The sequence below is a fragment of the Gavia stellata genome, chromosome 5, assembly GCF_030936135.1.
Source record: "Gavia stellata isolate bGavSte3 chromosome 5, bGavSte3.hap2, whole genome shotgun sequence".
Lineage (NCBI taxonomy): Eukaryota > Metazoa > Chordata > Aves > Gaviiformes > Gaviidae > Gavia > Gavia stellata.
In genome coordinates this window covers 46,463,344-46,481,688 of record NC_082598.1, presented here as the reverse complement: position 1 = coordinate 46,481,688, position 18,345 = coordinate 46,463,344, and the positions used below count along the sequence as shown (strand labels likewise).

The window sequence follows — 18,345 nt, the reverse complement described above, 5'->3', positions numbered from 1 at the left end:
AAAAATTCGATATTTCGAAGCCAGAAAAACATGTTCTGTTACTCTTGAGTTGTAGCTTTACATTTTACTTTAAAGAACAATTCAAGATCTACTTGGTAAGAAAATCCCATGGACCGTGCAGTCTAATTTCAGTATTCCATTTTTAGGATGATGAACTTGGAGGAATCCTTTTTTTGTTTCACAAATTCAGCATATGTATTGAAGATATATTCTTCTAAAAAACAGAATTCCAATTTTAAAATGTACACATTTGGAAAAATTCTTTGGGTACTTACAGGAGATAAACAATGTGATAGCCAGGTTAGAATCAATTCACTCAGTTATGAGCTGTCGGAAATGAGCTTGAAGCATACAACCTGGTCACTTTATATTGAACATGCCAGAATTTATCACTTGGAGCTCTTATTTTGGTCATGAAGGCTAAGGTTTTAAAAAAGCATTAAATTTGAACTCTAAGTTACAACTTCTTTTTTCCCCAGTGATGGTATGACTTTCATTGAAATCTGAAATTGGGTGCTAATCTTCTGTGTTCATTAGAAAAATCTATTAAAATAGCTGCAACTGTTGGAGCTGTTAATTGACCTGTGTCTGTGACCTCCCTGAGGCACAACTTAATGTCTCAATGCAGATAAGCTAAATCTTTATCCAGAAATGCTAACATGAAAACTAATACAGTTGCTCTGTTTATTTGATCAAAACTTTTTCATTGTGAAAATTGCGTTCATATCTGCATTGTCAGCTGTACTTATAAAAAGGTAAATTTCTATTGTATGTATGCAATGCTGAAAATAATTATCTGCAATCAGTGCAAACACAGTAATTTTTTTATCCTCCATTTCTTAAAATTGTTAATTTTCATAGTATCTGTATAGATTTTTTTTTTTTATGGCCAAAGGGGTAAAACGGAGCACGTTGTTTAAAATTGGTTCATCTCATCCGCACTTACTTTACTATCAGCGGGTGTACATGGTAGTGACAAATTCTCAAACCCTATGGCCATCTTCCTGTTTAAATGGAAACTGGGTTATTAAAAGTGGCAGTTCAGCTCTAGTTATTCTTCATTTGCCAGTCATCCTACTACTTTCATTTGATGGGAAATTAATGATAAAAGGGCTTAAAACCTGCAAGGCAAAACTTCAGAATTGAGTTTTAATTGACACATATACCTGATTTCTATTTTTTTTTAACCTGATACCTTTATTCAAATCTGCTTAAAGATCCCATTTAGAAAAAAAAAATAGTTTGGTCGCTTGATATATATTTTATCAATAGTTCAAAGAAAAAATAATAGGGTTTTTTCATATGTGCATAATAGTCATTCTTGATGTTTCCAGCAGTAAGTTTCTAATTAGCATTTTCTTGGGAAACCAAAGTTTTGGCAAATTTGTAGAGGATGTGTATACCTCTTGACAGTTTTTCAGATCAAAATTTCAATGTCTGCTATGATGACAGAGAGGAATCTTTGGCAATAAATGTTTTACTTATAAGCAAACTAACATGTCTCTAATAAAAGAAGCACCTCCTTTTTCCCCTCATTAGTAATACAAGGGCTATATGTGGTTTTCAGCCATGCTGTTTGATGTTTCTGTATGTATGCATCAGTGGTGTTTGGCTTACTCTTTTTGTGAGGAAGTCTTGTATGTCTTTAAGCTTCCCTTATTTTCTTCTCTAAAGATACTGGATTTTCAGAAAATATTTTAAGTTTTGATGACCTGCTGTCTGAAGTCACTTGATAATAAAACCTCCTGTGTTTCTGAATTGCCATGCTGTAGCACAACCTGTTTTTGTGATCACATTATCTTTAGTTTCTGTGTGATTGAACCCGGAACTAACTTAGCTGTGCTTATAATGTTTGTTAAAAAAAAAAAATAATTACAAAGAAAAACCCAACCCATATTATTGTGAAGTGTGTTTTAGTTTTTTTTGAGAACCTTCCACTCAAAGCCTGATAGGATATATGCTCCTACGTCCCACATGTCCCTTCTGAGAAGATTGCAAGATGTGTATTTTGGATTTAAGCTCTAATCAGTAACAAATTTCTCAGTCTGTAGGGATTTAGTAGTGTGCTAGTGGTTTTGATTGTGTTGATTCTTAGAAAAGGCCAAGTGTTTAAAGAAGAGTAGTTATCTCTTGGACATCTTGAACTGAATTTTAGTGTTAATGTCTATGGTTGGAAAAAACTCTTGTCTAATATCAACATGTTTGTGTGCTTTCATGTCATTTAGTTGTGCAGCCTTCCGTGCTTTAATGAAATTCAGTGTTTTTTGAGGACTGTATTGTGAAACAAAAGTAGAAGGCATATATATAAACTGGAGATGGGAGAGAAAAAATATTATGTGTAAAATTGAGTTATTACTACAGAGAATGTCCACAGCTGGAACGAGAAATAGCAATCTCATAGTTTCTAAATTACTGACTGTGGTAGGCAGGGCATATAATAAATAGCTGTATTTGTACAATTATGTTTTGTCTTGCTTTTTTCCTCATTCTGCACTTGTCAACAATCTGAGATGAAAAACATCCACTTGTGTTAAGACTGTAGTGCTTATATTGGGGGGAGGGCAGGGGAAGGGAAAAGGGGATGAGAAGTGGAGAAGTCTACCAAAAGCATAGAGATATATCATTTCAGCTGGTCTTTATGGGTATTTTCATGTTTAGAACCAATTGTCAGGTCCAGTAGCTGCAGTCTTAGCCGAGTTTTCTGAGTTATATCACTGTGGCAAATCACAAGGTCCAAAATACTTGTTTTGGGCTAGCCATGTGGCCTTCTCTGTAGCTGGCTTGGCCCAGCCGTAGAAGCCTGAAATGAATGTAATCTGGAAAAGAGATAAAGGAGCACGACTTTTTGGTTGCTACTAAAATGGTGGAGGCTTGGGTCACATTTCTGCATTTACTGTCCTTGTTTACTGAATGTTCTTGACTTCAGAGAGCCCCTGTAAAGGATTTCTTCGTTGGTCTTATAGAAATATGAGACACTTTGAAGATTATTTAAAATGCTCTGAATAAACAGTAAACTCCGAATATGTCTGTTTGAAGCATCTCTCTGGGTCAGTATCCGAATTTTCAGGTAGACCTCTGCAGGCAATATATATTCATTCTGGTTGTGCATCCATGTGGCCGTCATGCAGCAGTATATTTAGTAATGCAAAGAACTGCTGCAGCAGGGCTGATCTCTTCTGGTTTTTTCTTTTTTTTTTTTTTCCCTCCTCCTTAAAGTATTCCTAAAGGTGTATTGCACCTTCTGATAGTCAGGCGGTTGCCAAAGTAGTGTTGGGATACTGCCAGTTCTGCACTGCAGTAAATCAGGAACCTAAATTTATGCATTGTGTTGTGGCGAAGTTTTCTGTGGGGAGTTTCTTGGGCAATGTATATCATTAAAACAAATACATTCACAGACTTGGCAGTCAGCTCTGTGTAAGCAGACACTGAATCAAGGCTTCTTAGTAGTGCCAGTGATCAATGTTACAGTCTGTTGGCTTTGCATAGCCAGTTCAGAATTTCTGTGTTATTGTTTGACCTGAATTTGAGGCTACTTTGAATGAAGACTGAGGTTTTTGAAGGGATTTTAATTTGCACCTTCCCTACTCTAAATGTTTCACTGGAAGCTATGATGTTCTTGTTGTTGTAATTTTGAGAATAAAAGCTTTGATTTTGGAGAAATATTACAAGGGTATAAGATTTAACAGAAGAATTGTCTGTCTTGATTGACCTCAGTATTTTGGACACAAGATCATTTTATTTTAGTACTTCTGTCATTGTTTTCCTAATGATTTAGGAGACTAATTTTTTCATTCTGAATTTCTCTTCTGATATCAAGGGCAAATTCACTGTACAAGTTTACTACCAAGACTTCAATGACAATAGGTCAATTAGCTTGCATATATATTTGCATAATATATTTATTGATTGCCTGTTTAATCAGCTGTCTTAAACTGACATGCATTACTGACACTCTGCAATAATCTCTGATTTGACTGAATTTGCTGTTTCATTTTACTGATTTTATTTCAGAAGTGAAAGAGAATACAAATAAATTAATACTCTAAAGAAAAACATACTTCTGATTATTTGTTTTCATGGATACTGAGGAATTGTTTCCTGTGTTTGTTTCTTCTTTATTTCCCACTCTTGCAACCAGGAGACAAGACACCAGTTTTCATCTTGTGTCCATTAATAAAAGATAATCATGGACATCAGTTGAAATATGCACTTTAAGATGCTTGTTTAGTGAAAATGAGAAGTTCTAAATTCTGAGTTACCAGTTTTATTACTGGATATATTTTAATCTTTTCTTATATTTAGTGAGAAGATTAGGAGTAAGAATAAATGTATCTTTAATGTCTTCATTTAAAAAAACCAAACTGATATTTGAAAATTGTGTGTGGCTGACGCGTTAAGTACCCAATCTGTTTTACTTCTGTGTTTGAGATATACCTCTTAATGTCATCAAAAGCATCTAAAATGCTCTGGCAGATGTCAGGTAACTGCTTAACTAGCTTATTAAGGAGGGTTATAGATGGTGCTGACAATGTGAGTAAACGGTTTTCTGATTATTCTGAGTGTTACAACAATACAGTGCTAGTGGGCAGGATCTTCAGGCAATGAGATGTCTACCTGAGAGAATTGTTAAACTTAGACGTGTTTGACTTCCCAAGGCACTTCAGGGCTAATGTCTAATTGTGACAATGGTTACTCAATTAAATGATAAACTACCTATAGCTTTCAGCATAGAGAGGATAACTAAAATGAGCAAAGAGAAACAGACAGATTAATCTGCTAAAACAATATCCTGTGGAGCATAAGCTTGCAGAGCAATGTTCTCTCTAATTTCTTCTTGGGTAGTGCTTAAATGCCTGAAAGAGGTTCCAGTTCTGACATGTCAAATTTTCATTGTTTCTGCTCCTCTCAAGTGGAGATCTGGGAGCATGAACGAATTACTCTGTTTACATTCCAAAATCTATGCAAATTTCAACAATACTATGGTTTCATGAAAATGTAATCTGCTAGGTACACTTTGGTTTGTGTTGTAAGTTCTTTTACCAAAATAGTTAAAAATGTTACAGCTTGTAGGAATGGTACTGTATCCAGTTTAAATGTTGAACAAATCCTTTAGTAGTTGGAATTTTAATGGTTATGGAGAGAATAATTCCAACTAGCTCTTTCACAACCATGAAATTGTTCTTGCCAATCTTTTTTATGAAGCAGCTTGGAAAATACCTCTGAATTGGAAAGTAATTCTGGGTGCTGATGTTTGACTTATGTTAGGGGTCCTTCCAGCATCTGGTGTTGCTAGACTATTCAGTCCAGTGTTGGAGGGAGACTGACACCTCCGTTGTTTAGGTCACAGGGTAGACATATCTCCTGTAAAAGGAATGTTAAAGAGTAATTATATGGAAGCCATTTCCATTCTTGTTTCCATTGAGACCTGTATGCTGCTTAGCTTTTTTTCAAATGCAGCTTTAAGGGAGATGGCTGAGAAACCAATGACCAGAAGGTGGTCAGAGCAGCAAAGACTTCTGTTTAGCATGTGCTTTCAAGTCTAGGTGCTGAATTTTGCACTGAAGTGAAACTTTATTTGGCAGAATTAAAGCAGTCATCACAAAGACCTGCAAATTCTTGCTACTGTAAATACTTACAATGTTCATTATCTCAGTTAAGACAGCTGCACCCAAGTAAGCATGTGCTGAATACGATTCATTATTCCAGAGGTTTTAGCAGTGCTACATCTCATCTTGATGGAGAATGAGAATTAAATGGATTAGTATCACTAAAATGCAGCTATGTCTAAAGAAGTTTTAAAGGAAAGTGATGCAATCAGAGCTTGTTAGGATAGGGGAAGACACTAGAGATGGTATAGATACTTGAGATTTATTGGGTCTTTCAGCAGGTTGACTTAAATCTTTATTGCAGCTGAATATTTTGGATGGTTTCTCAGCATCTTATGTGATCAGGAAATCTGAAAGCTAAAATTGGAAGACCTGTGCTACTGTAGACAGATACCTTGTAGAATTAGTACGTGTAGGGAACATGCATTGAAACAAGTTCTTTTTTGTACATAATTTCTTTGATATGCTGTTAATACTGATTCAGATTTGCAAACATGGTGTACAAGCGCCACAGATTGCTTTAAATCAAAATAAAGTAATTATAATTAGTAAGTAAAACTTCAGTTTTAAGTAGTGTATATGTAACTAGTTGGGGATGTGGGTAAGAAGCTGCACCTTCCAGTGGAATAAATAGCTCACAGCATGAAGAGTTTGATACAAGTGCTGAAGACTTTGAGAGAGCCTGCAAACTTCTTGGATCTTGGCAATTTGGAACTTTATAAATACTTCCTGATTTTTGAACTTTGAGTACCTCTGAGGTCTCAAAGACAGTCATATGCTAGAAAATATGAAGACTAAGTTTGCAAATACTGTCTAACCTTATCAGTGGTGACAGCCTGGTGATGTCATCACAGGCTATTGCATAATTAGATAACTGAAGTTTCCAAACAGAACAGAGTGACAGCTATGAAGTTACTTTGCAAAGTTGTGTCTTCAGCTTTTTGTGTCATTTTCAAAGTGGAGAAGTGTGCTGTCTGGCTGCAGGTTGTAGTTGCGTAAAAGGACAATGTCAAGGAAGCTGGGGATGGAAATGCAATGGGAAGGCATTGCAATCCAGTGTCTGGATTTCCGTTCCTAGGTCCTGAATTCCTGTAAATCAAGCTCTCTTGCATTCTGGGAAATTAAATATAGATTCCACAGGAAATCCCCTGCTCTCAAAAGTGCTACAATATAAGAGTCAAGGTTTAAGGTAGCTTTATTTAAATTATGTACAATTCATTTACGTGCAGATTATGAATAAAGGCCCCATATTGCTGACTGTTTTGGTATTGGCTTTCAATTTTGCACCACTCCAAGGTTGCTGCTAGAGCTCGAGTATTCTGAAAACTTTATCAGTAGGTAGTTCTATCAGAGTAGTTATAAGAGAAGAATGTTAAGTCTTGGTACCTGAGTCCTTTTGTTGCTGTCTTCACAGAATACAAATCCTATCTTCTGCTAAAGGTCTTTTGCTCCTCTGCTTCTTACTCTTAAGATTTAGAATCTCTCCTCTGCACAGCAGTCAAATTCTTTGAGCGCATGTAGACATACGGGCATTAGTCTAATCCTAGCGCACTAACACAAGTTACAGCAGATGTCTTGAATCTGGCCGTAGTCCTGTTGGTTCTGTAAAGCGTGGATGGAAGTTTGTGTCACCAAGGTTTCACTGGGGCTTTTGTTGGCTTTAACACAACTAGGACAGAATGACTACATGTATTGATTTTATTCTTCTGACTGCCCCTTAATGTGTGACTTGATTCTGATTCTCTGCAGGATAAATTGCCTGTGGCGTCTTATTTTCTTAGTAATAAATCTTGTTTTCTGTAGCTTGGGAAAGTAGATAGCTGTGCTGCATGTGGTAGGCAATATAACCAATAACAGTGCTGAGTTTCATCCAGATGAATATCCGGAACAGTAGATGAGCTGGAAAAAACAAACGAAACCCAAACAACCCAGAAAAACCCCAGACAAACCCCCACTGGTCTTATGTATTTGAAGCAATGTACTCCACCACTTAAGGCCAACAGGTAAAGTAATTTCTTGCCTGCAAAGATCTGTGAACGCCTGCTTGGAAATGTACAACATGTGCCACTAACTCCTGATTTCAAGTATTTCCACTCCTGCTGTGTATGCAGCCTTGCAAGACTGGAGGGAGAGTGGGGCGAGGAACCCAAAAGCAGGTAGACCGCTGTTTGCCGGGGTTGGCCGGGCTTTGCTTTCAGCCTGAGGTGGCTCCTCCACTGCACTTCCAGTCTCCTGGTGGCTGACAGCTGCTGCCTCAGTGGCGGTGCTGTTGATGGACAGCAGTGCCACCCGTACAAAACTAGTCGTTGGAAAGATCTTATCTAAGCAAATGTCTTTCCTTTCTACATCATCTTGACTGACAGGTGCTACTGGACCCTCCTGTCAACTGTCCCTAGGCCAAAAACCCCCCCCGTCTCCCTCTCATGATGCCTTTTGGGCAAAGTCATCAGCATCTATTCTGCTTCGACTAATTCTGGATTAAGTGCTTATACGCTCTCAATACCCTCCTGCAAACCCAGTCAGGGATGCATCCTGTCCACAAAAGAACCCTTTTAAGCACAATTTGCTGTCATCTCTTTGACAGAAGAAATATCTTTAAGAGGACAAATACAGATTCTAGATACCTCTGTGAGCTGCCAGTGGTAGGCAGTGTTCTAGCAGTGAAAGAAATCTCCATAACTAGGCTTAGATTTATTCTCTAGAATTCAATTTTGATGTTCAAAGACAAAGTGTAAAATGTGATTTCAAAGAACACCTTTCAAATGTGAGTATTCTACGTTGGGTAAAACGGTGTTTGTACGAGTCCTCCCAGGGCTTGAAGAAGTGCTTTTGTAGTTCAGTATAGGCTGCTTCTATAGTTCCTTCAGTCGTTCATTACAGGCACAAAAGTCCTGAAGAATGCAAATGCATTGTTGATGAATAAATGTCAAGCGTAGTACAGAAAACAGGGAAACTCGATTGAAAGCCACCTAATGTTTGAATAGGATTGTGTAAAGCCCAGGATCCTTAAAATGAAAGAATTGCACGTGTTTTTTGTAACAGCACTGTCTAGCAAAAGCTGGCTGCCAAATGGCTTTGTTGAGTCTTAATTCTAAACAACTGAAAGTGTAGCAATTGTTGAGAAGTGCAAGAGTTAAATGTTTTCATATGAAAGGAACAGATCAGTCTTTCATTTGCCTGTGGTTTTTTGGAGGGAAGCATGTGTGTTCTAGTGGAAGGAATGTATTGGCTATACGCGTGGGTTTTTTCAGATGTTTTGTTCAAGACTATATTAAGACACTAGTAGTTGTAAGAATGAAGAGAATGAAAATCCATCAGTGTTCTTTTGCTCTTGAAGACTGTCTTGGAAATAATTATGATGTTTTGGCAGGAAATTAAAAGAATACACAGTGTATTTTGGAAGATACCTTGAATACAGACATGTTCTGTAGTAACTTTCCACTATTATGACACAGCAATACTGAAGGGTTTTTTTTACCCTTTAGATAATAAAGGAATAGAGTACAGTAGAATTGTTTTGTTTCGCACAACATGATGCAAATACCTTAGAGCTTAGAAATTCTCAAACATGACTAAGAATAAAAAGTTATCAAAGTACACATACAGCAACAGGAAAATAAACCCAATCAGATGGTATTCCTAAAGTTTGATTTATTTTTTTAATCAGCACTTTCAGCTGTCAAATGAACAAATGCTTCTTTTGATTATATATAAAGTGGATAAAGTATGATGTTCATGACAGATAACTGAGAAGGAGTGACAAATGTTGAAAAGCTAACTTGCAGAGAAAGTGGATAAACCTGTGAACTGGCAAAAAAAAAGATAAAACTGAGTTGGATGATTAACTGAGTGAGAAGTCATGCTGTGTGTGATCAAATAAGAAAAATGTCAACCACTGCAGTTAAATGTATTAACATTATAGCTTTTTGTTAAATGATTCAAGGGGAGATTCAAAAGTAGCATTAAGATGAACTTGAATATTGAACATATTGACTGATGCTTCTGAAAGCCAGTGGCTGCCTTTCTCTTTGGACATGAAGATCCTCAATGAGAAAAGACAGCTAAAGCCCCTTACAAATAGGTGATTTGACAGAGGGATTTAAAATAGTTCATCAATTCTTAAAGGAGGAAAAAAAAAGCTTGTGTATTACTAGATTTGCAAAAGTTAAAATATTTTACTATTGGTTTAAATACTTTTTTTTTCCTTATTTCTATTAATTTATCCTTGGAAATGGCTTTCTGTAAAAGATATTCTAGATCGCTTTTGCTTTAGAGTCATAAAGCCTGTGGCCCCAGGTGAGGTTTTTTCTGTCAGACTACACTTTTATACTTAGTCAAACTGCCAAGTTTTAGGAAAAGGAAAAAACAAACCCAGAAAACTTCTTATGTGATAATATAATGCACTGTAATCCATATGGAAAAATTATCATTGACATCCTAATAGAGTTACTTCCCAGCAACTTGGGAAATCACTTAGTCTAACAGCCATTGCTGAAAATGACTATTTTAGAAACTTTCAACTGTGCTAATTAGTGCAGATTATTTGTATTTAGACTGGCATCTATTAAAAAACAAACAACAAAAAAACCCCAGCAGACTTGCAGTTCAGCAGCAATGCTGGCTATATGCCTGTCAGCTTAGGACTCATTTGGGGAAGGGGAGAGTGTTTGAAGATGTGTGGCTTAAGTGCAATTTTATGCTTTTGAGAACAATATTTTCTTTTGAAGTAGTGGTTTTTCTGAGTTTATCTGCTTTAACCTGGTTCTCTGTACTTATGCACAATGTTGATTTTTCTAGACTAACAAGTTTGAGGGCAATACAAGTCCATGTGAGAAGCAAGCGTGTGAAGCACACTTCAGACAAGGCAGCTTGGTGTGCTTCAACTATGTAAATCAAAATGGTTTGTCGTTTTAGCTGTGATACCATGTTATTGCTTCATTTTCTATTGTCTATCAGTATAAAGAAATATTTCCTGAAGTCTTCATTTTGAAGATGTTAGGTCTTCACTGAAGAGTGAGGCTTCGGTGGTCATAAGCTGGTAGAAAAGAAAAATAGACTGCATCATCTTAGTCAGTTCTTGTGTCTGTGGTTGTAGATCGTGTCCTCAGTTTCCTCTGTTAATTCTGCACGTTTCTGATGTTTGTTCTTTCTTGCATGGTTGTTACAAGATGCAAAATGGCAATGGAGCACATCTTTAGATTTGATGGTTTGCTGTTCTGCTCTCAGCTGGCTTAGGCCAGCTCCCGTCCTATCTTTCTAACTTCAGCTTTCCTTTTAGAAACCATAATACAGTGAGTGCTGAGGAAATGGCACTCTTGTTTTGAGGACCCTGCTGTGTAGGTACTTCTTAAATTGAAGTTCTTCAAATGAAAAACACGCTGCTAACATGTACATAGCCTACTTAGATTTAAGATTGGGTTTTAATACTATGCTGTCATCGTCATTAAAAGATGTGGGCTGTTCTTGCTTGAAGTTAGAACTAATTGTTGCTAAGGACTTGAGACATGTAATTTAACAAAATGAAGGTGCTACAGATTAATTAAGTAATCTGCATCTCTTAGTGTCACTAGGGACATGGTTTTCAGATAAGAAGGCTTGTGCAGTTCCTAACGGTGTACTTGAATCCAATTAGTGAACTTTCTTTGGAAGAAGCAGTAGGGGTAGTAAAACTGAAGTAAAGTACAGATATTCTCAAAAATTCTACTACAGCTGTTTCTAGTGACCTTAAACTATTTTATTTTCCTGTCTAAATGTTATTTGAACTTATTCAAGAAGAGTCTAAGCCTATGAAAAGGATTTTGTATTACTCAAGGAGCAAGATCTGAATCTACAGTAGAATGAACTGGGCCTGGATGACAAAGTCCTCATCCAGCTCCTCTATAGGATGAAGACAGGGGAAAAGAAACTTTTTGTCCCTTTTATTGAGAATTTATTCTTGTGCCAGGGAGACGCATGAAAGAGGCCGTGCGTAGTAGCAGCAGATAAAGTTGATTAACAAATCTGATGTAGGTTTACCATCTGCAAATGTATCCAATGCTCTCTTACCTTGTGGGAAGGCAGGCTGCTGCTGAAAGGCAAATTTCTGTCTTAAAGAAAGGGGGAAGAAGGAGATGTCTCAAATTGTGAAAGGAGGCCTTATTTATAGGGAGGAAGATGCTACAGTTCTTTTCAGCAAGAGGAAAGTAATGGATTAGACAGGATACAATACAATACATTTACTGTAGCTTGACTTCATTTTAATTACTTTCAATTATGTTTAATTGCATTTGTGCTGTTACAAAATGGAGACATATGTGCTTTTTCAAAAGTGAAGTAAATGAAATGGGGCATTCTAATAATGTATATATTTGCAGGTGGAAATTAGAATAGTTTGATGGAATTGTTCTGTAAATGATGGAACTGGGTCTTTCTTCCATAATTTTGTGTATTTTTGCCTCTTTGTTCTTTGTACTGCAAATTTGGTAGTGCTATGAGTAACTTAAATCAAGTGTCTTAAACTATGTTCTCTTTTTTTATTCCAGCCCTGATGATATTGGTACATGTTGGTATATCCTGCTGTCTGGTTCCGTCTTCATTAAAGAATCTATGTTTCTTCCAAGGAGCAGGTATGTCAGCTATGAATGCATGGCATTCTGTATTTTAAACAGAAATCATGAGACACAGAGAATTTTTAGAATTAAAAGGCAATGTTTTATGCTTAATGAAACACAGAAGTACACACATAAGCACTCTTCCTACCTAGCTGTGGTAGTATTTTTATGCCCATAGCTAGAATTGAAAGCTCGTCATTGTGCACAGTGTACTAGCACCCAAAGTGTCACACAAATGCTGTCAATTTAAAAATAAAACCACCAAAATCCTGACAAATGGAGTGAAGTACCGAGTAGTCTGTTCCTGTGAGTAATCAAACATTGACTCATAGGATGCACTAGAGCTTATGATGCTTTCCTGAGGCTTTACTGTGCACAAGTCTTCAGTGCATGTTTTAACATATACTCAGATAATGTTACTGCCAGTTTTGCTACTTCTGTTTAAGGTTGTGCTTCATGTAAATTAATTTGCAGTAAAAAAATGACATTTTACATGGAAAAAGATAGTGTGAGACTCTCAAATTTTACATTGCTACAGCAAAAATTAAATTATTTTGAGCTATGGGAAAAAATGCAAATGACTGCAAGGATTTTAGACTAAGGTGGCTGAGTGTGATCATTTTAGTGGAAGCAGAGCCGAATCACTTTAAAATGCTAGTTATATGCATATTCATTCAGGCTACTATAAAAGGCTCCTTTGAAGTAAATAGCATGTAATAAAATTTGTGAAGGGCGGAATGAAAGAATGACCCGTCTCTGTATGCTATGATGAGAATGAAAGCACTAGAAACTTCCTTACAGTTTTAAACAGTGGGAAACCAGTTGAAAGCTAGTGTTGGTTGGCATATGAAGAATTAGATGTTCAAAGCTGCCTTTCAGTGGGAGGGCAATGCTGGCTTGGGACTTCCATTTGATGATGGTGCCATGTTCTTGGTGTAAGCAAGTGTCTTGCATATGTAAGAGGACAGGCACTGCTGATAAAGTGATATATTTGATGTGTCATGAAACAGTACCATCTATGATAAAGGTGCAAAACTGGTTATTGTAAAAAGTAGCACAACAACAGATTATAGGATCCCTGCTGCTGGCAGATGGAAGAAAATTGTCCCATATGTCATCCATGAACAGGCAATGCCAGAAAATAAGCTGGCAGAAAATGCTACCTTTAGATGCTAGGAGAAGGGATATATGATGTCTGAATTAATGTAGGTTGGTTGTACATAGTCTGTGGCAAGAATCTTCTGTTCCTTTGAATTAGCGCAATGCTTGTGCTTCAGACATTGTTTGACACTTGATGAGAGGTGAGATTTACTAGGATAAACAATGAGCTTGTGATTCTTCATGGAAGAATGAACAGAAAATTACAGGTCCTCTGATTCTAGAGCATTTAGGGCTGTTCACCTGGAGAAATTCAGAAATGACATCTGGGACAGCATCTGAGATCTTGCTGAATTTCAAGTGTGGAATCTGGTATTAGAAAAAGTTTCATAGTTGTGGATGGAGTCAAGTAGCTGCCAAAGCTGGTGTCTTGGGAAGCAAATGCAAGAGAGACGATTTGTTAATTAACAAAGATAACGGAAGTCCATGAAAGCAAAATGAAGAAACTTTAATGATACAAGATGAAAAGTATTTCTGGAGAGCAAAAGCCGAGTCATTCTAGTGAGGGGCTTTGTGCTCAGAAGCTATAGTTATTAGGAGGATAGAGGAGGGCCTTATTTAAATTTAGGACAAGGCTAAGCAGGATGTTTACTTTGTAAATGCATAAGCTGCGATATCTGGGCCTTGGGCTCATCCATAAATAAGAAACTTGGGAAAAGTGAGAGGGGCATGCAGGTTGAATTTCTCATTTGGAATATTGGTGGGTGATAAGTGATTTTTTTATTTTATTTTTAAGCAAAGGCTTGAGAAGAAAACTAAGATTTTTCACCTTCATTTATGCTGTCAGTGAATTGCTCACAAGGAAATAGTAAACTGCTAAGATATACAGACTGGGTAGAAGAGACTGGTTACCAGCAATACTAAAGTCAAATTTTACAGTGCTCTAGAAGAAAGGGAGTGAGACCACCTGAGAAGGCAGCTGTTCAGAAAGAACTGATAGGGCAGTATTTTGAAATCTAAAGAGTCGTGTCAAAAGTGGGCAAAAGGCAGTTTACTGGGTAACTGTTTGCTTAAACTGACTATTTACGCATATGGGGAGTAATAATTTTATAAAGCCTTTTTGAGCATTGCATAATTTGGGAGTCTTGGTGTCTTACTGCTGTTAAGATGAATTTGCTGCGCTTTAGCAAATGGAGCACAGGCTGATGCGTCATTGATGTCAGGTAACAGAAAGAGACTTAAACGTTGCCAGGTAGAGATCATCTAATTTTGATCTTGTTTGGCCAAAACGTAGTCATTTGAGCAAACTTCTTGTAAATTCATATTTAGACTATTTTAGTGGGGTTTTTTCCAGTTTCATCCATTTTGTCTTTTCCCATCTAGAAAGCCTCTAGAAAATAATTTTGCAACATGTCAAGCTTGTGAGTAAGAGAGCAGGATGGAGTAGAGAAGTCTGTGTAGGAGCAGAAAGCGAGAAGTATGTTCCTCTCTCCAAATCTGAGTGACTCAGAAAATTCTCATTTCCCTAACTTTTCTTTTCATAGAGCTCAGAGTGATCAGTACATACTATCTCCCAGTCCCTCCTATCCCAAAACATCTCACCATCCAAAACCCCTCATTTTTTTTCTACATTAAAATTATTCTCTCTTTTCTGACAGCTTAACCCAGCCTGCCCCATGCACCCGCAGTAAATCCCCTTGCACAGGTTCCCCGGGCTGCATCCAGCCCTCCCAGCAGGACCTCGGGAGCTGCCAATGCTGCTCAGGCTGCGGGCTTCCCCTTGCCCCTCCTGTTGGCTTTGTCGAGCTTGGCTTCACTGAATGATGGCTGGACAGTAGCTGGCCAAATTTAAAATAAAATACATGTTTCCCCCAAAGAGTTTCAAGAGCATTTACTATTCTGTGTTGGATTTCATTCTTTTAAAATGTATGTCTGTACAAGCCAGGGTAAAAGTAGAACCTAGTTAGGGTAATTCAGCTAGTCCTAGTGAATAAACCTGCCTGCAATCTTGGAGGTGTTGTCTTAATCCTGTGCTGAATTCCATCCTACTCTTAACTTTGTGGCTGTTGGTATTTGAGCCTATAAGGAATAGGATGGAGTGCTATCATCAGATTTATAGCTGAAACTTGGAAATACCTTAGTGCATTTGACTGAATATACTCAGCAAATTATTTGCATTTGGGGCCTCTGTTAGCTAATTTAGTTGCATTGGTTTCAGATATAGCATCCTCAGGCTGGTTGGTGGGTAACACTGGAAATGCTGTTTTGTTGTGAACTGTATCAGGTAAACTTTTTTTCCTTCCCAATCATTCTTTCCATGTCTTTGATTCCTAGTGTTACATACCATTTAAAATTCTTTGGGGACAGGGAGTGACGACTGGTGTTGGCAGACAGATAATATGTAGTTGGGAAGAAGAATGTCTTAAAAAATAAAATAATCAAGCTGTCTAAATGCATAAGAAATGACCATTCCCCTACTTTCCCACTCAAACCATGAATAAATGCATATAGTATAGCAGTCCAAAAATAAGTAGCTTTCTAATGTACTATATATGGTCAAATAGCTGCTAGTTGAAATAATTTGAAATGAGTGGCATAACTGCCAAAGTTATATAATTTACTGGGTGACTTGTCAAACTACTTGCAACTAGCTACTTGACAAGTCTTTAATTCAAAATAATAAAAAAATATTTAAGATGGAATATTGGAATAGACTAACATATTTTGGAAACTAATTTCTAAAGCATGTCTGTTTTGTGAAAATAGTATGAGTATCACTTTATTTGCGTATTGTAATATAGTCTAGCTTGTATTTGTTCAAATGCCAAGCCATCAGCTAGCAAATAGTGCTCATAAGCTGGATTTTATTCAGTTAATCTATTTTGGGAAAACTTACAATTCAGAGTTTTAAAGAATTCCAACCTGAACAATTAAAGCAAACATATTTTTTGTGAAATAAGGTAAAGCTTAATCTTGTTCTCCTATTTAAGCTGTCAGAGTAAATTTCGTAGTTGCAATTTACAGAAATTAATGTGAGAAGGATTCCTCCTCTCCCTCCAGTTACAAATTTTCATATTTACTCCTTTTCTTTACCATCAGGCACATACTACGGTCAAACTAAATGTTCCTTAATTCCCCCCTCCCACCATGATGACCAAACTAGCACAAATGAACACTTCTTCCCTTCACCACTTCCCCTGAGCATCTGTATCCTGAAGCAGTTCACATGGTAGAATGAGGTTTATGTATTAAGTCCAGAAAATAAATGAGCAGAAAATACAATTCCCTGAAGGTTGTCCTGGCTCTCCTGTGTTTTCCTGTGGTCACTGACAGCAGTAATGTCACAGTCCCTCAAAATATCTTTTGGAATGGCCTCCAGCATTCCTAGGTCTGCTCCGTGCTCCATCACGTTTGCTCAGCTGCTCGGACTTCCCATGTGTTTTTTCTTCCAGAACTTTGCTTCTAGTGTACATTTTACCATGGTCTTTCACCTTATTTGACTTGGTGCTGCACTACAAAAATGTCTTCTAGATCTCCCACAGCTAACCTTGTGCTTGGCCATGGCCCCCATGACTGGGGGATGCAACTAACTCTTTAACTGCAAAAAAAAATACGGAATTCTTCTGAGACCGCCGGGGTGGTGTGTGCTGTGCTCCACAAGCATGCTGCGATGCTGACTTGGCATGTGTAAACCTGGCTTTGCTCTTGTCTTTAACCACTCACTCATCTACACTCTTTCCTTGCTGTAGCCTCCTCTTTTCCTTCCTTGCTGCCACACGCAGCCAGTTCTCCTCTTGCCACTTCATAGGGCGATGGAGAGCTGCACTCCATTTGGCAAGTTCACAGATTTACATACAAGAGCAATTATTTAAGCTTTTTCCTCTAATTAAAAGATTAAGTTTTGAAGTTGAAAGAACATCTGTTTTTCTCTCTTCAAAATTAAAATGGATGTATCTATTTAAATATTGATGATTTAGCCCTTTGGTCTTTCCTATACTAAAACAACTTTACAAATGGAGTAGAATATCAAATTCTACTGGAGAGCCATTGAAGAAATTATGGACTTGCTTTGAATGTGTTTAAAGCAATAACAAAACTCAATTTGTACAGAAATGATTTGTTCTCATCCAAGTGTGTCCTGATTAACTTAAAGTAACCTCTCTCAGAAGAAAATTTGTTCGGGATTTTGGTAGACTTTTTTATTTTGACAGGTATGTGAGTATAATAGTGCTGGAGCAGAGCTCTTGGCTATGTACATGCATTTATACAGCTTTATGTATCCTGAAACATATTTCCTAATTTTTGTGATGCCTGGGACGTGCTGTTTGGTGTGTTTTGCATATATCTGACTGATGATACATCTGTATTTTGAATAGAGAACTGTGACTGATCGATCATTTCCGTGAATAAAATTATATTGATAGCTTTAATCATAACAATAAAATCCTTCTCGCAGTATATGACTCTAATATATTTGCAATTTGGTGTTTATTAATAATGGCTATTGCTGCCTGAAACTTAGGAGATAACAGAACAAAACTGGTGTTATAACTGAAAGAGAGTGACCGATATACACAAATATTTAAACCAAGATAAATTTTTAATTTGACTAAAAAGGGATTTTTTTTTGCCCTGAGCGGGAAACTGAGAGTTTTAGAACAACAGATTTGGGGGAGGCTCAGGGTTGTGCTTTTGGGAGCTGCTGGTTTAGTTATTTAAGCTGCAGAGGGAGTTGATCAAGAGCTGTGCTGAGCTCATTAGGCTTTTCTCTGCTTCTGAGTTTTGCTTTTGGCTAAGGATTTACAGCGTCATGATGGAAACACAAAGACCATGCATTGGATCTTTGTAAAGAAAACTCCCCAGGTTATGGTTTCAAGTCTATTTAAGAAATTACTTGAAAATGTGTGCTTTGAATTTAGTTTGCCCTCGGAACTCTAGCTCTTTAATATAAAACTATTTTTTGGGGCTAGTTGCTGCTGCTGGATTTTCCCATGACCTGTTTGCTGCCTCGTTATTTCTGTGTCCAGCTAGTGCTGTTCTGAAGCCATGCT

The 18,345-nt window shown here is 37.2% G+C and overlaps 1 protein-coding gene across 3 annotated transcripts in view; it reads left to right on the top strand.

Annotated features, from left to right (window-relative positions):
* Nucleotides 1–18,345, top strand: part of RAPGEF2 (Rap guanine nucleotide exchange factor 2) — a 197,807-nt gene that overhangs the window by 64,891 nt on the left and 114,571 nt on the right. For all 3 annotated transcript variants that reach the window (XM_059818073.1, XM_059818074.1, XM_059818072.1), the window contains exon 4: nt 12,128–12,211. In XM_059818073.1, the coding sequence (XP_059674056.1) occupies nt 12,128–12,211 (84 nt within the window). The remainder of the gene's footprint in view (nt 1–12,127; nt 12,212–18,345) is intronic.